The following is a 26,959-nucleotide window of genomic DNA, read 5'->3' on the forward strand; positions in this document are numbered from 1 at the left end:
GCGTCAAACCCAAGGTCAACGTCGCCCCAGGAGCAGGGTGTGGGAGAGAATTCAGAGGCAACCTCAGACGGGATTTTAATCCTTTAATGGGAAAAAGCCAGAGCCAGAGACTGACCGGCTCCCGGGGATGGTACAGGCAAGGCCAGCCTGACGGGAGCATGGAGCAGACTGCTCCCCACCGAGCACCAAGCACCCCCCAACCAGGCACAAGCACCTCCCAACTGAGCACCTCCCCACCAAGCAGCTCCCGATCAAGCACCAAGCACCTCCCAAGAGAGCACCTCCCCACCAAGCACCCAGCACCTCCAGTCAAGCGCCTCCCAACCAGGCACCAAGCACCTCTTCACTAAGCACCTCCCAACTAGGCACCAAGTACCTCCTAACTGAGCACAAGCACCTCTCAACCAAGGTGGTGACAGGTCACGAGGAAGAAGAGAGACTTCTGTGCCCCGACACGGAGGCTACGTTTGGGGTGGGGGTGGGGGGAGGGGCATTTTTAGCGTAACAACAACACGTACCAAAGCCACTAACTGTTCGTGGTGTTTTCTGCATGACATGTGACATGGTCGCAACCCTGCACAGCTGGGGACACTGAGACAAAGAGCGGCAGCACAGAACCCTTGCCTCTCGTCTTTCTCTCTAAGCTACATGCAAAGTAACAGCAAACCCCACATGGTTCTGCCTTCCAAACAGATCCCAACTCTGGTGGCTTCTCACCCACAGCCCGCCAGCTTTCTGATCCAAGGCGCCACCCGCTACGACCAGGTGACAGTGACAGCCGCCAATGAGCCCCCTGCCCCCACCCTGAAGTCCACTCTGGCTCCAACCGCCGGAGAGACCCCTTAACGCACGGGCCAGACCCAGCGACTCCTCCACTCGAAATAGGGCCTGCCCCTCACCCACTTGATGTCCTCCCCTCTCCCCGCCCCCCACCCCACTACAGCCCCTCCAACAGGCCGGGCCTCCTCCTACCCCAGGGCCTTTGCACTGGCCACTCTACCCACAATATCCGTCCCCTGCGTGGCCACATGGCTCTCTCTCTCATCTCTCATCTCTCTGCTCAAATGTTGCTAACAGACACTCCTAGGCTCCTGACCTACAGGAAGCCACTTGCCTCACCCTCTTTGTCTTTGGGCCCTGCATTATTCTCTTCTGGGGCTCATATTCTTCTCAGACATCCTATCTATCTACGGCCTTCTCCCCTCAGCGCAAAAGGGCCTCAGGGCGGCAGCCCTCAGCCTCTCCCATCACTGACAATGTCCCCTCCCGGCCAGGGAGACTCAGCCATGCCAGGTGCCACATCCTAAAAGGTGGTCGGCAACTCCAGGAGTCGCGGAGCCACACCGCAGGAGAGGAGAGGTTTGAATGGGGAGCATCCTGGGAGGTCAGCGTGGCCCCGGACAGCTCAGCCTGCTTGCGGTGGGGGTGGCAGAAGGGGCCTCAGGGACACCACTGTCAGGCTCGGCCCCCCAGGACGCTGAGGCTGGGGTGCTCCTCCGGTGGGGGGGGAGGCCCCAGGCTGGTCTGGCCTGACTCCAGTGAGTCTGATTATCACGACCTTCGGGGCCGTGAATCCCAGCCCAACTCGCCCCCGGCGCACGCGCACACGGTTGACACGGGAACCAGTGGGTTCTGAGTCAACACGCTGAGCACCCCGGACATGTGGTTTACTTGGCCACCACAGCACCCCCTCGCCCAGCCTGTTCCCCGCGCCACCCACACACCAGCCACAGCGCGGCCAGGGTCACCCGCAGGGCAGAGAGGGCACGGGTGGGGACAAGAGCAAGTTGGCGGCATTAGGTGACCAGAACCCAGGGGGTCGTACTGTCTTCCTGCTCCAGATGTCAGGGAGCCGTCCGTCTCCGACAGCGAACCGACGGTGGTTCGGCCGCTGCCTCCAGGCAGGCACCCGCCGCCCGGGTAAGGGCGTGGGGGAGGAGGGGGCTCGGGGGTAGGGCTGACAGAGCGAGCAGCGGCCGCTCAGGAAAGTCTAGCATGAGCCTGGCCGGGCCGGCCGGCGACACTCAGCCGCCTCCCCACGCCCTCTCCGGCACAGCCTCCAAATCCCAGGACGTTCCCAGCTTCGCTGCCAGTCACACAACCCCACCTGGATCTCACCGCTGGGCCCTGAGCCTTCGCGGGGCACAGTGAGCCCGGCCAGCCCAGGGAGCAGAGGAGAGCAGACGGCTTCCGAGAGGCCAGGGAAGCAACCCCCCGGCCAGCTCCCCTTCCGGACGAGGGCCTTCACCTCTGACACCATCTTCGCCGACGCTGCCGGAAAGGCGTGAACGGCAGATTCCACCTGCCGGGTCGCCTGCACCTTCTCGGGTGCCACCGCACACCCGACAGAGAGGCCCAGTGACTCAGATCCACGGCCGAGCGCTCCCAGAGCCTCAGACGTGGCAGGTTTAAAACAGAAACCCAACCCCGGAACATCGAGGGGAAACAATTCTCGACAAGCTCTGAGAGGCGAACTCCTTTTAAGAGGGCCGGGTTTCCTCTGCAAGAGCTGCTCGGGCTCAAGGGAACTCAAGAGGGAAACCGCGACCCCCTGAGCCCCGCCAAGGAGGAAGGCAGCTGGGTTTACCCGTGAGCGGGGTCCAAGGCGATGGCCCGCGGCTGGTCGAGGTCCTGCCAGAAGAGAACCTTCCGGGACGTCCCGTTGAGGTTGGCTACCTCGATGCGATTGGTCTCGGAGTCTGTCCAGTACAGCTTCTTGCCGACCCAGTCGCAGGCCAGGCCGTCAGGCGACACCAGGCCAGAGATGACCACGTTCTGCACGGCAGCCCCCGTCTGGTTCAGGTAGATCTGCTTGATGGCCTCCTCACTCACGTCCGTCCAGTACACGGCTCCCTTGGAGAACTGGAAATCCACGGCGGCCGCGTCCTCCAGGCCGCTGACCACGACGGTGGACTCCAGCTTGACCCCGCCGGCATCCACCAGCCGTACGTCCCGGCGGTTGGCAAACAGCAGGAGCGGTGAGGCTGTGGGGGGTGGAGGCAAACCGTGAGGACCGCTGCCCAAGCCAGGAGCCGCACGGCCCGGGACGGGGGGGGGGGGGGGGGGGGCTGTGGGCACCGACCGCGTGCCCGGCCGCGCCCCAGGCCCCCTGCTCCTTCCCTCTGCTCCCCGAAGCACTGGCAGGAAGGTGCCCAGGCAGGCCCAGGCCGGGCCATCGCAAAGCTCCCCCAGTAACGGCACCGCTGTTACTGAAATCACAGAGGGCGGCCAGCCAGCTCCCCCAGGCCACGGTGACTCTCTCTGCCACGCCCGTCGCCTCCCACGGGGATGCCGCGGCCGCACTGGGCCTCGAGGGGCCGCAGAGAAGTCACCATGACGGCAAGGGAAGGGGATGTGAGGGCACCAGTCCTGGCCGGGAGAGCCTGAGGATTCCCGTGCGATTCCAGGACCCGCTGTCCGCGCTCAGGCCCCTTCCTAGGACGGTGGCCTCGGTGTCCCAGTCCGGAATGCCACCCCTCAGCTCAAACCCCTCCGCCAGCTCCCTGTGCCGCTGGGACTGAGATCAGGCTGCCAGAGCGAGCGCCCCGCTCAAACCCAGGCCACGGCCTCCGCAGGCCGCGCGGGGACACCGGAGGGCTCAAGGTCAGGACCCCCCGTGGGGCTCCCCACTGCCCCTGCCCCATCAGTCTACAGCTCTGAGGCAGGAAGGAAGGCTGTAAAGATCAAACGGGGGGTGATGAGCCACATCGAGCTGGGCATCCTGACCTCTCGCAAGGAAGAGATGGCCACAAAGGACATCTGTCCCCAAATCTCTGCCCCAGGCAGGTATAAACAGAGAGTACAGAGCATTGGTCCTCACGGGCTGACAGCTCTTTGCGATTCGCACGCAGAGCTGTGCGGGCTCCTCTGGACCCCGGGGACCCCGTGCGTGGGCCTGGGCTGGGGGTGACATTGCGCCCATCTTACGGAAGGGGAAGATGAGACTTCGAGAAACACCTGCGCGGCCAGGTTGAGCAGCCCCCGCACTCTGGAACCCGTATCGTATTACTTCTCGGTGAATAGTTACTTCAACAGGAAGTTTCTAGGAATTAAAAAATGGAACCTTCCCTGTTCTCCCAGCTTCTTACAGGAATCTTTCCCAACGTGCCGAGGGTCCCAGCGGACCCTGCACTCCAGGAGGGCCCGCTAGCCTGGGTAAGAGCAGTGCCCAGCAGCTGCTGTGTAAAACATTTCCCCCGCCCCACCCAGCCTCCAGCACCCACCTTCAAGAAGGTGAGTTACCTCTGCCCCGTAAGAGGTGTGGAGGAAAGGGAGGGGCTGTCCAGAAGGGTGTAGGGCCCCACCCCCAGCTAGAGGCTCTGGAGAGTGGAGGAGGGATGCCCACGGCCACAGGCCTGGCCAGCAGCTGGGTGCCATGCAATGGTCAGGTGCCAGCCAGTGGAAGAAGGGGGAGGATGGTGGCCGGGGCTAGGGAGGGTCCAGAACCTCCAGAGGAGGAAGAACCCATGACCACCAGGGGCCGGGGGGCCTTCCCTGGGAACAGGGCCACATGTGGGATCTGGAGGACACAGGGGCAGCAGCAGGCAAAGCCACAGCAAACAAAGACACCCCACGGCACGCCCAGGGTGATGGGCGTGCCCGCAGCACATTCCCATTCGTCACCATCGTGACGCTCCCGGCCACCCAGAGCAAGGATTACCAGCAAACCCATTCCGCCCGCGAGGTTTAAGGTGCCCAGGCTCCTGAAGTCCCCGGCGGCAGGTCCCCTGGCTCGTCCCCACTCGTCCAGCAAAGGCGTGACCTGCCCAAGCACGCGCAGTCAAGATTCCACACTATGGGTTCTTAACCTTCTGAGGGTCACGATGTTCCCTGATAAGCTGGTCCTCTCCCCACAGACACACAGAGGCACACACACAGTGCTGTCACCAAGCCCCATGACGTCCCCCGCCAGGGAGGACCTTGCTGAGGCACGCAGGGAGAAGCAGCTGACTTCTCTTACTATACATCAGGATCTGTCTCAGGAGGGAGTGAGCTCCCTGTTGCCACAGGTAATCAAGGGGAAGTCGGAGAGGACAGGTGAGGGGCTGCAGGGTGTGGGGTGCGGGGTGGGGAGGGGGCAAGTCGCTAGCCCAAGTGTTAGCCAGGATCCCAGAACACCCTACCCCCCAACAGAGGTCTCTGAGTGGGATGGGGTGCTGAGCCAGGAGGGGAGAGGGAGGAAGGGAGCTCTTGGAAGCTGCCCCAGGCACAAAAAATCCTAGCTGTCTGTTCTTTCTCCCCAAACTGGAAAGACCACATTTTCACCACGGTTTACACTCTGGGCAGTTCAGGTGTATCCTTCAAAGGCCACAGATGGGGGGGGGGGGTGTTTTTCAATTTTTTGTGCTTCCCCCAAAGTGAGACTCTTGGGGAGGGGAGCCACCCTGGGAAGCCAGGGGTGGGTGGGCGGCAGGCAAACGTGGGTGCAGCCCGGGCAGGCGCGGCCCCAGCGGGCAGGCCCTTTCCAGGAGGAGCCACTCCTGCTTCTAGACTGTTTAGAAAGCATGGCACACTCAACCCCTAAGTCCCCAGAGGCACCCACCTCACTCTCCAGTCCCCTGGGAACCCACAGAGAGGGGGACTTCCGCAGCTAAGAGAAGGCAGCACCCGCTCTCCCGGTGGCCTGCTCAGGGCCTGGGGGACCCCGGCCAACTGGACCCCCCACCAGGAGACAGGGCCTCCCGGGGGGGCCCCCTCCACTCCCCCAGGTGGAGAGATGCTAGGGGGCAGGACAGACAGAAGCCAGCCTGCCATGGTGATGCTGGTGGGGGCAGGGCCAGGTGGAGCACAAAAGTGGGGAAGGTCTCAGGACAGCAGTGAAGAGGGAGAGTGCACTGCACCGAGCCTAGGACAGAGCTGGCCCAGAGAGCTATGGCAGAGCGCCGTGGAGCTCCATCTGGGACACGCAGAAACCCACGCCTCATGTCCTATGTTACAGTGGGGGAAACAGACAAGAAACACTAAATACAACAGAAAAGGCAAAGTTAGTGCCTTGAAACAGCAATGCTATGGTTTGGAAAAACAGAGCAGGGTAAAGGGTTTGGGGGGAGGGCTGTCATTTCACATGAAATGGTCAAGGCAGTCCCCCTGAGAAAGCAACAACTGGGCAAAGACCCGAGGGGGTGAGGGAGGGCCAGAAGGGAGGCACCACCAGCCGAGGGAGGAGCCAGTGCAAAGGTCCTGGGGTGAAGCATGCGGGAAGAGAATACGCTGGTTCTATGTGCTTGCTCCTTCCCGCCAGGCAGCCTAACTATGTGTCCAAGACCCTCTGATCCTACAGCCCCCTGCGAGTCAGGGGTCTCAGCTGCCTGCCCCCCAGGTGAGTCGACTGTAGCTCTGGGAAAGGCAATCGACCTGCCCCAGGTCACTCAACTCAGGGACGATCCGTTGACTTGTGGCCTGAGGTTCTGGGCAGTGAGAAGAAGGAATCACAGGAAGAAAGTGCAACGTAAGAGGGAAGAGGAGAGGAGGGCGGACAGGCTGAGAGTGGAAGCCACTGGCCTGGCCACCTCCCAGCTCCAGAACCCACAGGCATCGCCGCGAAAAACAGACTGTCACCTGGTGGCCGCGGATGCCGGGACAACCCTTCCAGAAAACACTGTGGTAAGGGGTATTAAGGACATAAAAACATCTAAGCCCTCTCCCCGGGGATCACCCTTACAGGAATTCATCCCGAGGAACACCCAGAGGAAGGGAAAAGGTCTTGGTCACAGTATTTGCTTTGCCGCAGCCTTACTTGTAATAAAAAATAAACAAAATGCCTCCCGAGTCAGAGGTAACCAGACTGTTCTGTCAGCGCAGTCACATCCACGCACATCACGGGAAAGTGGTTGCGGTAGCATCAGAGAATGTGTCAGACGCCGTGTTAAGTGAAAGCACCCACACGCCACCTCCCTGTAAGCCCCGGTTCGTACGAGATCCGCCGATGCGTGAACGCACTGGTTGGGGGGGAACAGGAGACTGGACGAGGGAAAGCTGACCCTGTTGGGTCTCCGGGAAAAATCACTTTTTATGTTTCCACCCCAAGTTCCATTTAGGTTGCTACAAAGTTATCTGTGCAAACGCGTTTTTCAGGACCACGGACCCGTCGGCCCTCCCGCCGCTCAGACGTGACCCTCTCGGACTGCGACGTCTGGTCTGGGATGGGGGTGATCACTGTACCTGTGAGGCCGTGAGGCTTGGCCAGGGCGATGCATACAAAGGCTCGGGCCAGGAGCAGCACGACAGCAGCCAGGCGGGCCAGCACCGAGCCAGGTCTGTTCCAGAAGAACATTCACGGACTCGGACGCTGTGGGGGTGTGGGGGGGGGTCTGGCCTGTCACCGGGAGATTTGGGGCAAAACTTTAGAGGCAGGAAATGAGATCTGCTCTTTATTGAAAGGTACTAAGGCGCCCCAAGCAGACTGAATCCCCCATGACTTTCTTCCTTGGTCCTGGTTTCCCAGTTGGCTTAACCAGGCACAGAGTACCCTTTCCGTGACCCTGGGTTTCCACGGCCCCTTCTTGGCATGACCCTGAGGACCCCTCACAGAGTCCTGCGTTGTCTCCACGCCTCTGTGGTGCCAGGGGCCTGGAAGCAGGTGGTCTGATGTTCCCGGCACGCTCGGCCGGTGTGGGACGAAGGCCGGTGTGGGACGAACGCCGGCTCCTTCTCCCTCCGGCCTCGGGTGCCAGGGCCCGTGATCAATTTGCAGTCCCCACCGCAGCGGGAGCCTGAAACCCCAGCACCAACCATCCCCCCGTTACCCCGTGTAAGCACATCCACTATTTACACACAGAATTCATAGCAGATGTCCGGGCTTCCGTGGCAACACCCTGTATTTTATGCTGTTCACATGGCGACGCTAAACACAAGCAACTCAAGGTAACCCAATCCGCCGCTCATCCACCGAGCGAGCAACGCTTTCAGTACACGCCCTATTGATACTCACCAAGCGTCACACTGCTCATCGCCAAGCAGGCAAGGCCTGGACACAAAGCTGTGGATCCGTCAGCCGGGAGCGACCCTGTGTCCCACGCCAGCCCCACGGGGAAGGAAGACTACGCGGGCCCGCGTTCGAGGAGCCCAGAAACCGACGGGGCAGGACACACGCTGCGCACGCACAGTTAACCTACGCGGGAAGAAACGGCAGGTGAGGGCCACGGTCAGGGGGTGCCTGGAGCCTGAAGGAGACCGAGCCGTCAGCTGGACCTGGCAGGCTTCCTGGAGGAAGGGAGACCGGAGCCTTGAAGGATGATTAGGGAATGCTGAGCACGTCTAGGCTCGACACCGAGATGCCTCTGTGACTAAGTTAATTTTACTCCCGACGGCTTACAAGCCACTTACCCAACACCTAATGGCCCCGGGTGCCTGCTGGCAGGCAGTTCGTCCAAAAGGGTTTCGATGCTACCCTCTGGCACACCCGTCCCCAGCTGTGCCACTCGTCCGGTGCTCCCGGGGCCACCTCCACCTTCCCTCTGCTGGTCTCCTGTCCGCCTGTCCAGCCCTGCAGCAGCACCGAGCACACCCCTCCTGACTCTCCCCTCCCCATCCCCTCACACATTTTACAAGCGGCTTCCCAAGTTGTCTCTGCGGGGACCTTTTTATGGAAGCTTCGGGTTTTCACGGCACGAGAAAGCCAAAACCGTCACGGCTTGGCTGGCGGCACAGAGAGATTCAAACGGCGCTTCTCGCGCTACGGCTTGTGGCGGCGGAAGCCCGGCTTCGGGAGCGCGGGAAACGGCAGCGGGCGTTGGCGGAGGCGACGGCCACACGACAGCACGGATGCGCTTCGTGCCGCTGGACTGGACGCTGTGTAACGGTTACGATGGTCGACTTTACGTGATGCGCATTTTAACACTGCTATTTACAATAGTAAAAATGAAACCGGATGGTGGGGCGGCATAGAATGTTACAAGCTACTGCAAAGAATGACTTAGAACTACAATTACCGCCTTCGTTCAGGATTTTGTTTTTAAATTTTTTAACGTTTATTTGTTTTTGAGAGAGAGAGAATGAGCAGGGGAGAGGCAGAGAGAGAGGGAGACACACAATCCAAAGCAGGCTCCAGGCTCCGAGCTGTCGGCACAGAGCCCGACACGGGCTCGAACTCACGGACCGCGAGATCATGACCCGAGCCGAAGTCCGATGCTTAACCGACTGAGCCACCCGGGTGCCCCTGTGCACTGTTTTTTATTTTTTAATTTTTTTTTTAAGTTTATTTATTTTTGACAGCCACAGAGAGTGAGCATGAGCTGGGGAGGTGCAGAGAGAGAGAGGGAGACACAGAATCCAAAGCAGGCTCCAGGCTCTGAGCTGTCAGCACAGAGCCCGACACGGACCTCGAACTCATGAACCGTGAGATCACGACCTGAGCTGAAGTCAGATATTTGACCGACTGAGCCACCCGGGCGCCCCCAGGATTTTGTTTTTAAATTTTTTTTTTTTTTAATTTTTTTTTTTTTTCAACGTTTATTTATTTTTGGGACAGAGAGAGACAGAGCATGAACGGGGGAGGGGCAGAGAGAGAGGGAGACACAGAATCGGAAACAGGCTCCAGGCTCTGAGCCATCAGCCCAGAGCCTGACGCGGGGCTCGAACCCACGGACCGCGAGATCGTGACCTGGCTGAAGTCGGACGCTTAACCGACTGCGCCACCCAGGCGCCCCTTAAATTTTTTTTTTTTCAACGTTTATTTATTTTTGGGACAGAGAGAGACAGAGCATGAATGGGGGAGGGGCGGAGAGAGAGGGAGACACAGAATCGGAAACAGGCTCCAGGCTCCGGGCCATCAGCCCAGAGCCTGACGCGGGGCTCGAACTCACGGACTGCGAGATCGTGACCTGGCTGAAGTCAGACGCCCAACCGACTGCGCCACCCAGGCGCCCCATGGGATTTTGTTTTTAGATGTTGGGCGGTCATCAGAGCATGTCCACAATATGCTATTTGTTTATTTCATCCAGTGTAGACTCATTTATTCCTATCCCATTAAATGGGTTAAGATCCAATATTCCCATTTACTCTGATGTCCATACCTCCCTGGACTGGGATAGTGAGAGTCCCTTCACACTGGCTCTTGCATCCTCTTGGCACGCCCCATTACCCGCTGAGGATTTCTTTACCTTCTGGCCCAATGACACGCTCCGGGCATAGGTGCCCTTTCCCCTGCCCCAGCCCTGCAGCTGGCATCTCCTCTGAGGAGCCCTGGTTCCTCTCCGGGGACAGTGGGACAGAAGCCCAGACCCAGGGGCTCCTGGGGGGCTCAGTCGGTTGAGCGTCCGACTTCAGCACAGGTCATGATCTCACGGTTTGCAGGTTCGGGCCCCATGTTGGGCTCACTGCGTCCACACAGAGCCCGCTTCAGATCCTCTGACTCTCCCTCTCTCTGCCCCTCCCCTGCTCATGCTCTCTTTCTCTCTCTCCCTCTCTCGAATATAAATAAACATTAAAAAAAAATTTTTTTTAGAAGCCCAGACCTGGGCATTGGGTGTGCTCACCGCCACCTGGAAGTCACCGCCTCCGGGGCGAGACAGAGGTAGAAAAACATGGGGGCGGGGCACCCTTTTTACCCACACATCCCATCTCTGAGCTTGCCCACTTGCTAAGTTGTACTCACAACCGCCAGGTCACCAGGGGAGCCTCTGGGATCGCCCGCAGACACACACGCACGTGCACAGGCTCAAGCACCCGCCCTGCCCTCTTGTTTCCGCTCCCACATTGCACACAAGCGCCCTTTTCATGATCTACTACTTAGTGCCACGCTGTTCACGTTTCTGTGCATTTTGTCGGGGGACGTCACCGTTAAAAACGGCCCCCAGGCCTAGCGCTCGAGTGCCGTCTAGCGCACCTCCGTGCAAGAAGGCCGCGGCGTGCCTGGGAGACAAAACACGCGTTCGACGGGCTTCCTCCAGGCACGACTCACCCGCTGCTGGCCGCGCGTTCAGCACTAACGCACCAGCTGCACATACTAAATAAGGTGTCTTTAAACACACAAAGCACATGGGAAACATCACGTGCTCATCGGCAGAGGAAGATGTTGGGTTCACGGGAACCCAACCCTGCGCCCCAGGAACGACGGTTCCGTATTCGCGAACCCGGCGTGCGCGGGGACCCTGCAGACCACGACTGCGGCCAACACGGAGAATCGTCCGCACGAACACGCATACGCGTTCAGACACACGTGCGCCCAAAGCCATTTCTGAATCTCCTTCCTCGTGTCCGACACGTGGTACCAATCCGTGAGTGTGCGGGTGCCCCCTGCAATGTCACCCAATGCCCTGGGGCTGTTTCTGATCTTTCCCCCCTTTCTGGGTGTGTCAGTATCTTCTCCAAAGTGGAAACCTGGCGTTTGTGACTGGCAACCTATTTAGTCATTCGCTCAACGTAACCGACTTCCCAACTGCCCCCAGTCTCTGCCGCCCGCCACCGCTGGCCGCACCCCGCCTCGCCTCTCGGACGCCAGGAGCCCCAGGCCCTGCTACCACCGGCACCCGCGTGCCGCACCCCGTCACTACCCCTCTTCCTCGCGCACCAGGAGCCTACACGTGTGCACCGGGACAGGAAAGGAAGAACGGAGCCCTGAGTCCACAGATCGACGCGGTGGGAAGTGACATCTCCCGGATATTGTCTTCCTACCTCTACGCCTCCTTTAGTGTCCTTCTAACAAACCGTATCACTTTTCCATACAGTCTTGCACGTTATTACTTAGATATAATCCTAGCTACTTAACTTCATTTTTTTTTAATTTTTTTTTTCAACTTTTTTTTTTTTAATTTATTTTTGGGACAGAGAGAGACAGAGCATGAACGGGGGAGGGGCAGAGAGAGAGGGAAACACAGAATCGGAAACAGGCTCCAGGCTCTGAGCCATCAGCCCAGAGCCCGACGCGGGGCTGGAACCCACGGACCGCGAGATCGTGACCTGGCTGAAGTCGGACGCTTAACCGACTGCGCCACCCAGGCGCCCCAATAGCTACTTAACTTCAAACCATCATTTAGGGCGCCTGCGTGGTTCAGTCGGTTGAGCATCTGACGTCGGCTCAGGTCGTGATCACAGAAGTTCGAGCCCCGCGTCGGGCTCTGTGCTGACAGCCAGGAGCCTGAAGTCTGCTTCGGATTCTGTGTCTCGCTCTCTCTCTGCCCCTCCCCCGCTCACACCGTCTCTCTCAAAAATAAACATTAAAAAATTTTTTCTTAATTAAAAAAAAAAGAACTCTAACAGAGGAACTACAGAATTCCCTTGAATGTTATGATAAAGCATGAAACTTCAAAGGCACTGAGGCTGGGTGCGGGGGGAGGAGTGTTCAGGGCAATGTGGAAGCCTCTCCCCACCCCCCCCCCCCAGGCAGGAAAGTTCTATTTCCCCTGTAAGAGGAAATGCACGAAAAAGCGCAGATCTGGCTAAAATGACAGGGATCGAGGAGAAATCTGTGCAGCCGCCAAAACTGTAAGTGAGCTCGGCTCCCCAGCTCTGCGCTCAGAGACGCTCAGTCCCTCACCTCCAAGTGCAAGAATCACGCACCTGACTGCCAGGCACAGAAGGCAGGGATGTGAAAATGGCTGTGGCTCCACCACGAGCACCGCCCTCAGCAAAATCCGACCGCTGGTTTCTCATGGCGACTTCTCGATTGACGTCACAGTAAATGCCCAAACTCCCTTTAACGTGGGCAGCCCCTCGAAGCCGGGGACCTCCCCCCCCCCCCCCCCCCCCGCCGGCACCAGGGACTCACCCTCCCGCCCTTCGCGGCTCGGCGACCACGATCCCAGCCACAGTTTTACCTTCCGTCTCCAGCCTCTACCCAGCGACGACGGGCTCCGCTCTGCGACACATTCCGCAGCGGCCTCAACGTTCTCCAGGGGAGTCTTGACATTTACAGCAATAATAAAATGTTGGGTTTCCTTTAGCTGAACAGCTGTTCTGCCTTTTATGGAAAAGCTCTGCAAACTCAAACTTGCCGGCCTGAATGGGCTGAGCCGGGGTGGAACCCTCTGTGACATCTCCGGGCGCTCCGGGACGGCTCTGCTCCCCAGGCTCCCTCCTCACCTGACCTGTCACGCCCCCCTCCCCAGGCTCCCCTCCACGCCCCCACTCCCACCAGAGGAGACGAGGAAAGCCCACCCTCTCCACCACCGTGCCTGCAGCCGCTCCTACCCGCAAGCCCCTCCGGGTCCCTCACCGAGCCCGGGTGAAAGCCGGGTCCTCTGCGACACTACCCAGCTCGGGGCAGGGATGGGCCAGCTGCCCAAGGGGACGTGAGCCTTCGAGGCTGCCCCTGGCAGGCAGGGCTTCTGTCAGAGGGCCCTCCTTCCTCCCTCCCATTCCAGTGCTATCCAGCTAATGACCCATCCATCGATGGGGTGTGTGGACACGTGCACAAAAATAATGAATAAATATGACAGTTCGCTTCAAATCCAGAGCAGATACAGCCAAGGTTCGCCTAAGACTATACATAACCCATTAACAGGCCTGTTTATCTATCCCCAAACCAAGGCTGCTCGGGCTATCAAGAGCTTTTATTACAACCACAAGGGTGGGGAATTCAGAACCGACAAAACTTGAGTGGTGCCTCCTGGGGCAGGGCAGGCGGGGGAAGGCTAGAAAGCAGCTCGAGGAATCTTCTGCAACAGTGGAACACCTACTCTCGACCTGGGCTAAGGCGGTGAGCCGCGGACACTCCCCAAGCTGCTCTCCCAAGGTCTACGCACATCACGGGCCGCAGAACCAAGGCCACGGCCTCTCACCCCGCCTTCCCTGTCCCAGCCCAGCCACATGGGTCAGTGCCCTGCCCTCCAGGCTTGCCTCTCACCTGCTGGGCTCCTGGCGTCTCCCACCTGCTCCCGCATCCACAGGCTGCGCCAGCCTGGGCTCCCTGCACAGCTCGCAGCCCTTTCTCCAGCTCGATCGCCCCATTTCTGCCGTCCCCGAGCTGTCACACTTATCTCCCTAACACACACACACACACACACACACACACACACACACACACAGTAATTAACCCTGAGGTCCAGGCAAGTTTCCCGAGCAGGGACCACATTTCAAAGGTCAGGGAAGCAGATGAACAGGAAACTACAGGGGCAGGTTCGGGGGCGGAGCAGGAAAGAAGAAATCAGCTGCGAGAGATACAAAGAAACTGAAGTTTCAGACACTTCAGGGCGAACGAAGCCTAGAGGACACAGGCTCATTAAAGGGTTTCCATTAAACAGGGAGATGGGCTGGGGGTCCCCACTATCCCCTGCATGGCGGGGGGGGGGGCGTGCCCGGGGGGCAGGCAGGCGGATGCTCCAGACAGAGCGGAGGACCAGCCTGGGCTCAGCCCCTCGGGAAAGTCCAGGGGCACAAGCAAAGGCCCAGGACCTGGCACAGACCCACCGAGTGCCTGCCAGAGGGACCCCTGAGTATCAGCTGGGGTAGCCCACCGCCCCCAAGGGCCTCTCTGAGGGTCCCAACCCTGGCCCGTGTGACACGGAACCCTTCCAGGGGTGACTGCGCGGCCCTAAGTCCCACCCCGCAGGGGGTCACCCCAGCCGGGGACATCTCCAGGGATGACTGTCGGAGGGTCATCAAGCCTCCCACCTCGCAAGCCCCAGAAACCCCTTCTCGACTGAAGCCGGCTCCCCGGAGCCCGGCCCCCAGCCCAACTCCCACACGGGACAGCAGACCCCAGAGGGATAGGCAGAGAAGGAACTGGCATCTGCTGTGGGCCTACTCAGCCTCTACCTTAACCCAGTTCAATCTCATAACACCCCCTGGCCCTGATGGAGGAGCAAGCTTTATTTGGGGGGGGGGGGGTTATCCCCCCAGCAGCTGAAGCCCACACAGCAAAGGGCGGAGCCAACAGGTAGAACCCCAACCCCAAGCTGGCTTCTGCCTCCACCCCCTGCCACCATGCCACATGTCACCCAGATCTATCTCGGGGGATAAACCCCCAAAGCAACCAACAAGCAGCCTCACAGAACATAAAAGTGGACACCCCACGTCTCTTGACATGAGTGGCTGAGAGCTTACTTTGACCTTGGATTCAGGCACAAAGCTGGGCCACTCCACACAGCCAGCAAACAGGGAGGATGCCCAGAGGGGACAACTATGAAGAAGTCACCCCAAAGCAAGGGTGACAGGGAAGGAGAGTGCTGGTGATGTCCCGTGTCCCTTTGGGCACAGCCCAGCTCACACACCAGTAGCCGACCTTTCTTCCCCCCAACCTGTAAAGCCAGCCTAGGGAGAAGGGGACACAGTCTAGCACGGAATTGCCATTTTAAAGGCTCTGAGAAGTCCCGCAGTGAAGAAACCTACGTCATGCTCTATACCCAGGATTTCCCAAGTGTATCTGATGAAAAGAGCATCTTTTAGTTTTGGCCCAGGGGACACATTTTGACAAAATACCGGCCTGAAGGTGAAGCGAAACAGAAAACACAAAGGTAAAACTGAACAAGACACATCCTCGGAGAATGGGCAGACACCACAGGTCCCCAAGTGCTGGCCATCTCCAGCTCGGCACACTCACTTGCCACCCCCAACCACCTCCTCCCCCTTTCGTGGACAAGAAGCCTGATGTCCACCAAGGCTGGGGGCTCTGTGGGGCCACATGGTCTTCTGGCCAGAGAGGACGTCTGTCCTGACAAAGAGGCTTTCTCCACCTGGTTACTGGGAAATCGTCTGCGACAAACCACCCCACGTACAAATGACCCAAGAAGCTCCAGGACATTGGTCCACACGGGCAACAGAGCATCCGAGCCCTGCCAACACCGCCCAGAACCACAAATGACCCACCTGACCCAAGGCCACGTCCTTGACTCTGGCCCTAGAAGTGCACCGAAACCCCACAGCTGGTTCCGAGGCCAGGGAGGGGAGGACCCAGCCCACACCAGGGCCAGTTACCTGAGACAAATCGCCTTTTCCAAAACTGAGTCCACAAATGGAGCCCAGCAGTGGTGGAGGTCAGGGTGTGGCTATGAGCCCCGCAGAGATTTCCCTGTGAGGGAAATGAAGCCATTTCCTCTACCAACTATGCTTTAATTGGGCAAATATATAGATTTCCCTGCAGTGACAGGTGAGGGGGCCGGAAGGAAGCGGGCGGTCAGGGCTCACCACCTCTGTCTCCCCCTCCAGCTCTCTCGTGCGCTCGCTCACACGCGTGTGCACAGGCTCACACGCACGCACGCACTCACTCTGCATGCCTGAATTTAGCCACCGCGGAATGCTACCAACTCACTGATACCTAGGACAAGTTTGCAGGAAATATGACATTTGATTTATGTCTGCCAATGTGCGTTTGCACTAATTAGAAGGTTTGGGGCAGAGCAGGGGAAAATATGTGTTTCAAAGTCCCAGTTTGACTTGCCAGAAACCAGCCCGTTACTAACATTCTTATTTTCGACAAAATATAGCATTCTGATTACATAGCATTTCGGTTCAACAGCTCCCCGCTCCCGGAAGTGGCCCAAGGCCATGGCAGAGACTGACTCGGGGGCCCATTCCAGCGGATGGGGAAGCAGTGGCTTCCATCCAAAGCCCTGAGGCCCCGTGGAAACAGGCACCAGGTGGCCACTCAGAAGGTGAGGCCACCCAGGAGAGCCTCTGGCCTCAGTGTCCTCCCCACACGCCCTTACAATGAAGTCGCCTATTTAAATGCACGGGGGGGGGGGGGGGGGGGGGGGGGGGGCGGCTCTGCAGCCTTTCTCCTTGACAGATGAAAGAAAACAGTTTTATAATTCAAATGGCAATTGAGGGGTAGGCAGTGGGGCCTGGGGCCGCCAATTTTAGTCCCCGCATGACCCCAAGCAAGTTTTGCAGGCTCTCCTAGCCTTAGTTTCCTCATCTACATAATGGGCACCCAGTCCCCAGAGCGGCTGCAAGGATTAAATGAGTCAATCGAACAGCCCTTAGACCCCGCCTGCTACACCCTGAATGGGTAGTAACTATGAGCTATTTTTACTTATTAAGTCTAGGTATTTGTACCATGGGTGCTCTGAAGCAGGATGCATTAACCAAAAACTAAAGATTGCATTAAATGCATACCCCAGAGAAAAATGCACACCCCAGGGCCGCCTGGGTGGCTCAGTCGGTTGAGCGTCCGACTCTGGCTCAGGTCATGATCTCGCAATTTGTGAGGTCAAGCCCCGCGTCGGGCTCTGTGTTGACAGCTCGGAGCCTGGAACCTGCTTCGGATTCTGTGTCTCCTTCTCTCTCTGCTTCCCCACCCCCCCACCAACTTGTGCTCTGTCTCTATCAAAAATGAGTAAAATATAAAAATTAAAAAAAAGGAAAAAAATGCACACCCCATAGAAACATGTTAATTTTTAATGTTTATTTATTTTTTGAGAGAGAGAGAGAGAGACAGAGAGTGAGTGGAGGAGAGGCAGAGAGAGAGAGGGAGACACAGAATCCGAAACGGGCTCCAGGCTCGGAGCTGTCAGCGCAGAGCCCGATGTGGGGCTCGAACTCACGAACGGTGAGATCATGACCTAAGCCAAAGTCAGACGCTTAACTGACGGAGCCCCCCAGGAGCCCCCCACAGTAAACATTCTTTTTTTTTTAAAATTATTTCTGTTATTCTTTTTTTTTTTTTTCCTTAACATTTATTTATTTTTGAGACAGAGAGAGACAGAGCATGAACAGGGGAGGGTCAGAGAGAGAGGGAGACACAGAATTCAAAGCAGGTTCCAGGCTCCAAGCCATCAGCCCAGAGCCCCACGCGGGGCTCGAACTCACGGACCAGGAGATCATGATCTGACCCGAAGTCGGACGCTTAACTGACTGAGCCCCCCAGGAGCCCCGCACGGTAAACATTCTTAATGGAGACCGTTTTCTAAACTGTCCTAATTGCGAGCTTTTACGGGTTTCTTGACAGCCCTCAGAAATCAACCCAAGTACCGCATGTGCGTGTCTGTGTGTCTGTGTGTGCGGTTCACACGCACACGTATCACCCGTCTCAAGTCAGAGGAACAGGCCAATCAGTTGAGGAAGCCCTGAGGCCCTGCCAGAGTCTGGTGACGCCCACCCGCTTCCACCCGGCTCTCCAGCCCGCCCTGCATCTGCACCATGTCCCTGACACCTGTCCTTTGGGCAGGGACCGGTACTTGATGCAAGAAAGAAAGAAGGGGCCGGGTCGGCCCCAAGTCACATAGACAATACCACGTCCCGGGCGCGCCGAGGCCACGCAGACACAAGAGTTCCACGCGCGGTGACACGGCAAACTCGAGACTCAGGAACACAGGTGCACACCGGGGCACCGCTAAGCCCCCAGCGTGCCAGTTGCCACCCGGGGCAAGCAAGACCGCCGAAACCCGCAACCGTCAGCGGGGTCTCTAACCGGGTTGGCAGGGACTGGTCGTTTCCGCTGAGGGGGGAGAGGGTGGGACCGTCGCAGCCCTCCCCCCCACGCCCACCGGCGAGGAAGCCGCGTCTTCCCCATGTGGTCACAGAGATCGAATTGTTGTGCACCGCAGAGAGGAAACGCGAACTGAGCTCAGGATGCATTTTGGAACTGGCAGAAAAGAACATCTGGGAAAGGAAACGCACTTCAGAGACAAACATACCTTTGTGCCGGCTTTTATTTTCTTTACGTGTTGCAAAAAATGATAATAATAAAGGCGTGCCAAAATCTACCATCACGCTACAAAATCTCCTTTTTATGGGGCAAAACCGGGAGGCTCCGCTTTCAAGTGACCTACTGTTCCTGCAACACAAGCAGCCCGCTGGGTGCCGAGGCCTCGAGGCAGCTGCCGGGAGCCAGCCCAAAGACCTGAGGCTCTCCACACCTCTGTTCCAGGCAGGGCGGAGTGGACAAGAACCATCCTCAACGTGGTTTAGCCTCTGGCCTCCTGGTCCCTGCCGAAGCCTCTCGGAAGGCTCTCCGGGCACTGACGTGCCTTGAAGAGCCAGAACCTCTCCGTCTTGAATATTTTATGCAGGTTTGGGGGGCTCCCTATGAAGTTCGGCACCGGAGACCAGCTCTGATCATCCTGGGAACCAGCTATGCGTTGGGTCTAGAGGATCATAACAATGTGGAGAAGCCCAAAATTAGGGTTCGGAGGGGCCCTAGGTAAGCGGACGAGGGGACAGAGGCACAGGGGGACTGGGTAACCTGCCTGAGGTCACCCTCCACTAATCAGCGACAAGTACTTGAAATTCATTCATTCTGCATAATGGGGCCACTGAATGACCCCCAGGTCTCCCCACAGAAGGGTCAGACGAGCCCCCGAGGCCCTGCGGTGACCCTACCACGCGCCACCGAGGAAGCCCAGCCCCTCGGCCTCTGCCCCTCGGGACTGTGGCCTCCCACCACCTGACCACACATCCGGGTTGTCTGTTCCAGGACAACCCCTCTGTCCTCGGGGAGGAGGAGGAACGGAACAGAGAGGTGCACCAGCAGCCTGGGGCTTCGCACAGCAAGAGCCGTAGGTCCCAGAGGAGTGCGGCTTTGGGTGGGGGGCAGGTCAGGCTGGTGGGTCGGCAGCCCCTCCTGCTCACCCATGGGGCCCCCACCCCAGGCCCCCACCGGTCATCCCGGGGCAACCCCACACAGGGTTCCGATTCTTCTCATACTCAACGCTCCCATCTGTAGGAAGGGGGTGTGGGCGCACCAAGTATTAAAACCACACAGCAGAGGCAGGTGGGTGGCTTAGTCTGTTGAGCGTTGGATTCTTGATCTCAGCTCAGGTCTTGATCTCAGGGTTGTGAGTTCAAGCCCGATGCTGGGCTCCACGCTGGACGTGAAGCCTACTTTTAAAACACACACACACACACACACACACACACAGCCCACACAGCAACCCAAGAATGTAAATCCACACTCAAATCCCTCATAGGGACCACCCGGTGCCTTCATGGGTGCCTCAGGGACTCTATGCGTGGAGCTAAATGTCTCCCTCACAACGGGGCCTAACGTCCCTGTCACACATTGAGCAGTGAGCGCAGGGGTGGAGGGAGGGGTGCCTGCCCCTCACCGGCTCTCCCCACACCTAGGTCAATGCTCTGAGCCTCTCTGGTGACCAGGGAGGCGCGGCTAGCCTCCCTGCCTCCAGGGCTGGTGTAAAGGCCCAAGTAGCAGAAGGACCCGCCAGACAGAAGAAGGCAGAGGCTGCAGGGAGAGAGGCCACCGTGCGGGACGGAGAGGGAGTGACCAATACTGAGGAAGCCAGAGTCCGTATAGCACAGGAGCCAGGCCCGGGTAACAGGCACGGGGTGGAGAGGGGCCCCCCTGCACACCTCACCTCCAGCACAGTCACTACTGACTGAGGGGCAGTTCTAACCCCGCCCCGGGTCTGGCCTGGGCCAGCCGCGAAGACAGAGCCGCTGCCTGCCTGCGTTCATCCTGTTCCAGGGGCCTAGTTCTGGGCCAGGCACACAGAAGCACCTGCTAAAGGCTTAAATTACTCTCGGGCTAGAGGCAACAGGAAGTCAGGAAAGCCAGCCCAGGCCCAGGAAGGGATGGGCAGGTCCCATCTCGGCTCTTGGCCAGAGGGCAGGTGCGGAGGGAGGGCCAGAAGCTCAGGGCTGCGGGCTCTGCTCCCCTCCCACAGGCTGTAGAAGAGAGGGAGGTGGCAGTGAGAGGCCCGGCCTGACACACGGGCTGGAGGGCAGCCTCTCTCACCAATCACAGAGCGCCTACTGGGCACAGGGCCCCATCAGCAGGCCAGGGCAAAGGCACTGACCATCCGCAGCCCAGGGCGGGGAAGGCAGATGGAACAGGCACCTCACCTGAGGGGGAAGGCTCAGTGCCCGGGCTCCCTCCTCTGCCTTCGGCGAGAAGCTGATGGGGCGGGAAGACCGACAGATACAGAGGACCGGAGATGAGTACTGGCCGGCCAGGTGCCCACCGCACTGGAGAGGTCGCCCCAGCCCCGGTCCTCAGAGCCTGCCAGGCGGGCCAGTGAGCAGGCTGTCGGAAGACAGGCACAGGGAGAGAAGAAATCGAGGTCCATGATAACTTCCTCTGGGGAGGGAGAGGCAGGGGGTGTGCTGGCCACACCTAGAAATCAATGTGGGGGGGGGCGCTCCAGATGAAGGAACAGAGCAAAAACGCCCCCTGGCCACACCTCTGACAGAGCAAAGGTCCAGGAAGCATCCTGCCCCACACAGCCCTGTGCACCTGTTACCCAGCCCCACGGCTTCCGGAGCCCAGGCCTGCCAGGCTTTACCTAGGCGAGGCGGCAAATTCAGAGTGATCGGGCTCAATATGGCCATTATTCCAAAACAGTTTCCACCTTCTAATGAGCCTGAGCTAAGATGGTTTCAGCCAAGCCACCGCTTAGCTGGAATTGAACCTGACTCCAGAATCCCCTGAGGGCCCTCTCCCCGGAGAATAACAATTATGATTGTAATAACAGCCCTAATAGATAATAATTATTGAGCACTCACCAGGAGCCAGCCCCTTGCTAAGCACTTTGCAGCCACGTTACGTCCTCAGGCGACGATTACCCCGACAGGTGAGGAAACTGAGGCCCAGAGGAGTTAACTCACTTGCCCAAGGCCGCAGAGCTGAGAGCTGAGCCAGGAATGTGGGCGGGGCTAGAACAGGTGGAGGCGGCCTCGGCAGCAGGGGGGGGGGCTTCCGGGCCCCCAGGGCCCCGGGGGGGGGCTCCCTGCTGGGATTCCTCTGGCAACCCCCTCAGCTGTTCACAGCGAACCTGGGGGATCAGCAGGGAAGGAGGCTGGGCGCAGCAGGCCCTCAGCCCGGGGAGGGGGGCCCAAGACAGACTCTGCTGGGAGCCTGGGGGGGGGTGGGGGTGAGGTGCTGGATGGAAACACACAAACACACACACCATGCCACAAGTGCGACAGTGGGGTGACCTGCCTGGGTACTCACCGGTGACCCAGCTGGCCTTTGGTACTAGATAGAGGCGGACAAGAAGAAACGAGGCCCAGCTGTCTTCCCCACACCCACAGAGAGAGGAAGAGGGACAATTAAGCAAATGTGTCCCCTGACACTTCTGACAGGGAGGATCTCCCTGAACACGGATCAGACCGCGTTCCTAACTCTGCATTCCCGCCTGCCTCTTCGTCCTGTTCTGCTGACACAAGCTAGTGAGGCTCAGGAAAACCCTGAACTTCTCCAGTTCCCAGGTGCCAGCCATCCAGAAGATCGGTGATTTCATGCCGGGAGACCGTGGAAACCCTCTCTCACCAGTCCCCAGCCAGGCAGTACCCTAACAGGATCGCTCAGCTCAGCCTGCGTGGTGGGGTTCCCACCTCCGGCCGCATTCCATTCCGGTGGGTGGGGCCCCAGGCAGGCCTTGCTGTGCAGAGAGGTCTCAAGAACCGGGCCACACGGGGATGCGGGAGCCCGGCTGGAGACCTGTTCTGAGCAGGTCTTTCTGAGAGATGCTCAGAAGACGTCCGAAGACGTGCGAAGACGTCCCTGGGAGGGGCAAAGGGAACCCCGAGCCTCTGCTTCTGGTAGACTTTGCAGAGCTCCAGCCAGCCGTGCCGGGCCACCTGCATGGCCGCACTCAGTTAAGCAGAAAAGGTTATTATTCAACAAAGGTGCTTTCCTCAAAGGACACAATCTTTCCAAACAAAGCGAAAATGGTTTAAAAACTAGAAATGGAAGCCAAATGGATGAAATTCGCTCTGTTCTGTTCTTTGGTCTTGGGCCTTCCTGCCCGCGCGCTCCAGGGCTGGCAGCACAGAAGCCCCCAGAAAGAAGGTAGGGATTAAATGAGAACGAGTAAAGCCTCAGTGGGGGCCACATGGGCAGAGACCTCCCTAGGGACATGGCACTCTGTACCCAACCCGGCAGGTCGGTGGGGGGGGGGGGGGGCCGGGGAAAGGGAGACATGCTTGGGAGACATGCTTTGGGGCTGCTCTGTTCACAGACACACGCCAGGTGGTCACCTGCTCTGCAGGGACAGGCAGTGCTGCGGCCACAGCTGACCGGCCTCGCACACCTCTTGGGCCAGGAGGGCACATTTAAGTCCCCTGGGCTGGGCCTGCTCCCTGGCAGGCCTAGGGATCCAGCATCTCGGCTCTTGTGAGCCGATCCTGCTTTGGCCTCGGGAAAGAACGCTGTGCAAACACAGGTGAGACCGCGATAGCCCGCACAAACCGCCCCTGGGGAGGGTAGGTATTTCACGGACACAGGACTCTACGGTTAGGTATGTTCGGGAAGCACTGGCCTTCGCAGAGTCCGTACCTCAGGAACACGGGTTTCTATTGGGGGAGTGGGTCCCACGCTTGGCCTCAGAAACCTTCTGTTGTGGAGGACAGGTGTTCTATACCCTGGGAAACACAGCAGCACTGGATACCGTGATGCGGTGGGAGCCTACCATGCTGCAGATCTGGGGCCAGAGGAGGTAAGGACAGGTAAGATTTGCTCCCTGGACAGACGAGGCCTTGGGGACCCCGAGACAGCTCCTGAGCATGTAAGCATCCACTCCACACCAGACAGCAGGTGGAGGGACAAACGTGAAGACAGCCTGTGTCCCCAGGCCCCCTCGGGCTGGCTGGCCACGGAAGGTTCCGGACTCCGAGGAGACAGATCTGTCTGGAGAAGCACTCAACTCCCCCGGGGGAGCACAGGAGGGGGCTAAGGCCAGCCTGGGGGGCAGCATGGAATAGCAGGCCAGAAAGTCCCAACTTCAGATGTTGGGAAACTGGTGGTGTTTTCGTGGAAGACGGCATCTGGCCGGAAGTGAACGGTAAACGGGCAGGGGGAGGCTCCCGGACACCCGTTAGAAGCTGGTGTAGTCTCCCGCCCCTGTGGGGGGCCTGCAGGTGAGGCCGGGGAGGGGCGGGTGGAGAGGAAGGGAGCACCCGGAGACCAGGGCCTGCGTCGCAGAGGAAGAAGGGGCATCAGAGGGAGCCGCACGCTCCAGCCTCGGCGAGGAGGACTCCCGGGGGTCCGAGACAGCGTCCGCTCCAGTCCCCTTTCTGCTCAGAGTCTGCTCGGGGGGGAAAGTCCAGAGAAACGGCCTGCCCCCGCAACAGCAACTCGAGAGCACATCTTGCTGGAAGCCACTTTGCAGTGGGACGTCGCTCGGGTCACGGAGGAGGCCTGCACCTCGCAGGGCAGACTCCAAGGTGGCACCCGGCTGCCCGTGGACAGTCTGGAAGGCACCCAGGCACCCGGCTGACATGTTCTGGCTGGGGCCACGCGCTCGGGCGGCTTTTAATACCCTATTGAGCAATTTCCTAAGAGTTTGGCTAGGCAGGTACCGCCTCCCCATCTGGGCTAATAAAGGGGTGCAGCCCAGGTAAGAAATTAAAGTTACTCACATTTTGTTCTGGAGGGAACCAGGGGAGGGGAGCAGTAATTTACGCGGTAATTAGATTCGCCTCCGGGCTAACACTGGAATTAGTTGCATTAGAGCTTGTCTCCCGAGCAGGCTGCTGGGGTGAGGGAGCCCAGAAGCAGGAGCGTTGCAGGCCGTCCAGCACAAATGTCACCTCGGAAGCACCCCACGTGCAAACAGGAAGCAAAAACCTGAAGGCTGGCTCCTTGTGAATTTCCTTCCACAGCCAAGGACCAGCTTGCTTGTCGAAGACCACTGCTCAAGCCCAGCCCTGGGACACCCGTCCGACGTCACCGTTTACCGTCGCCGGATCAAGGGCTCAAAGGATGGAACCTGATAGGCTGACTCTGAAGCGTATCACAAAAGAATAAATGTACAGGAACGGTCAACACAATTTTCCGAAGACAACGATGAAGGGGGGGATTGCATCATCAGTCCTGAAATATACTACGATGCTACGTACAGAGGTTAAAACAGCACCCCGGAGGGGCGCCTGGGTGGCTCAGTCGGTTAAACGGCCGACTTTGGTTCAGGTCGTGATCTCACAGTTCGTGGGTTCGAGCCCCGTGTCGAGACCCATGTCGGGCTCCGTGCTGACGGTGTGGAGCCTGCTTGGGATTCTTTCTCTCTCTCCCTCTCTCTCTCTCTCTCTGCCCCTCCCCCCCAAAGTAAATAAATAAACTTAATTAAAAAAAAAAAAGGGCACACTGGTACAGAAAGACACCAACGGGTCAACGGAGCAGGACACAAGGTACCAGAATCAGGAGCCATGCCATCCGTGGACACTGCACATGAAAGTGTGAGTGGTATTTTAAATGAATGAGGATATGATGGGCCTTTCTGTCAAGGTGTTGGGACAGCTCCCTATCCATTTATAGGGGTGTAGGGCACACCAGGGACCATCCAGATCCCTACCTCACACGTTATACCTCCCCAAAATTGGATAAACCAATGTCTGAATACCAAACATAACACCAAACAATAACACCAAAACACCAAACAATAACAGCCCTGGAAAAAAAATTAAGGAAGAGGTGTTTATAATCTGGGGGTAGAGAAACAAAGCACAAAACCCAGAAAGCTTAAGGGAATAGACCCAGAGTTTTGATTACGTGATACTTTTTAATGCCTTTACGATAACAAACCACCAGAAATATGGGTGAAAGGCTACAGATCAGAAGAAGACTCTGGAACAAATATAACATAGAGTTACTCTCCATGCCAAATAAATAGCTCTTGCAAATCAGTGAGAAAGATGAACAACAGAGAAATTTTATTAAGTTTATTTATTTACTTTATATCCACACTATGAAATACTACGTAGCTTTTAAAAAGATCTGAAAGTAAATGGGGCTCAGTCAGTTAAGGGTCCAACTTCGGCTCAGGTCACGATCTCACGGTTCGCGAGTTCAAGCCCCGCGTCAGGCTCTGTGCTGACGGCTCGGAGCCCGGAGCCTGCTTCGGATTCTGTGTCTCCCTCTCTCTCTCTGCTCCTCCCCCACTCGTGCTCTGTCTCTCAAAAATAAATAAATGTTAAAAAAATTTTTTTTAAAGATCTGAAAGTAAAGATACAGGAAATGCTGAAGATATGTTAGCAAGTAAAAAAGGCTACAGCCACAGGCAGACGGTGATTGGGCTTATGTGTAAAATAGGAGCCTGTGTTCAAAATAACATAATCCACTTGCTACAACACGTGTTAAAAGTCTGGTCATGGGGCGCCTGGGTGGCGCAGTCGGTTAAGCGTCCGACTTCAGCCAGGTCACGATCTCGCGGTCCGTGAGTTCGAGCCCCACATCAGGCTCTGGGCTGATGGCTCAGAGCCTGGAGCCTGTTTCCGAGTCTGTGTCTCCCTCTCTCTCTGCCCCTCCCCCGTTCATGCTCTGTCTCTCTCTGTCCCAAAAATAAATAAACGTTAAAAAAAAAATTAAAAAAAAAAAAAAAAAAAAGTCTGGTCATAGGCAGTAAACAAGCAACAGGAACCGCGGTACATAGTTCAGCCGTTCCTACGTATTCCTGTGTGTCTCACATTTAAATATCCGTAGACATCGGCAGCTCTCCCTGTCCATGGGTCCTATCCCCTTGCTTTAACAACATCATCTTTTTTGCACCAATAAAAAATAAGCAAATACTGGGGGCGCCTGGGTGGTGCAGTCGGTTAAGCGTCCGACTTCAGCTGACATCACGATCTCGCAGTCCGTGAGTTCGAGCCCCGCGTCGGGCTCTGGGCTGATGGCTCAGAGCCTGGAGCCTGTTTCCGATTCTCTGTCTCCCTCTCTCTCTGCCCCTCGCCCGTTCATGCTCTGTCTCTCTCTGTCCCAAAAATAAATAAACGTTGAAAAAAAATTTTTAAACTTTAAAAGTAAGCAAATACTTGTACGTATGTGTGAAAGAAAACGGGTAACAAATACGTATGGAGATGCTCGATCGGCCATCGGGAAGACGCAAATCAAAACCACAACGCGGGACCGGGATGACCGGAAGCAAAACAGAAAACAAAACCAAACAAGAGGTGACGGGGATGCGGAGAAATTGCCCGCTGCTAGGCTTGTAAAAGGCGGCACGCTGAAGGAGACAGTTCGATGGAGCCTCAAAAAAACTCAAGCCCGGACTGACACGTGGTCCAGCAACCCCACGTCCGGCCGTTCGCCCCAAAGGGACCCAGGACGGCAGGGACCCAGACGGAGGCGTGCACAGCCGCATCCTCAGCAGCATCATTCACAAGAGAGGCGTCGACAGCCCGGTGTCCCCAG

The 26,959-nt window shown here is 58.0% G+C and overlaps 1 protein-coding gene across 2 annotated transcripts in view; it reads right to left on the reverse strand.

Annotated features, from left to right (window-relative positions):
- LRP5 (LDL receptor related protein 5) overlaps positions 1 to 26,959 on the reverse strand; it is a 106,652-nt gene that overhangs the window by 72,657 nt on the left and 7,036 nt on the right. The window contains exon 2 of one of the 2 annotated variants that reach the window (XM_086676709.1): positions 2,588 to 2,984. The exons of the other annotated variant lie outside the window; for it this stretch is intronic. Coding sequence (XP_086532835.1) covers positions 2,588 to 2,984 — 397 coding nt within the window. The remainder of the gene's footprint in view (positions 1 to 2,587; positions 2,985 to 26,959) is intronic. 2 annotated transcript variants of the gene reach the window in all.

This window comes from Puma concolor, chromosome D1 (genome assembly GCF_028749965.1).
Source record: "Puma concolor isolate L17-30 chromosome D1, mPumCon1.1.hap2, whole genome shotgun sequence".
Lineage (NCBI taxonomy): Eukaryota > Metazoa > Chordata > Mammalia > Carnivora > Felidae > Puma > Puma concolor.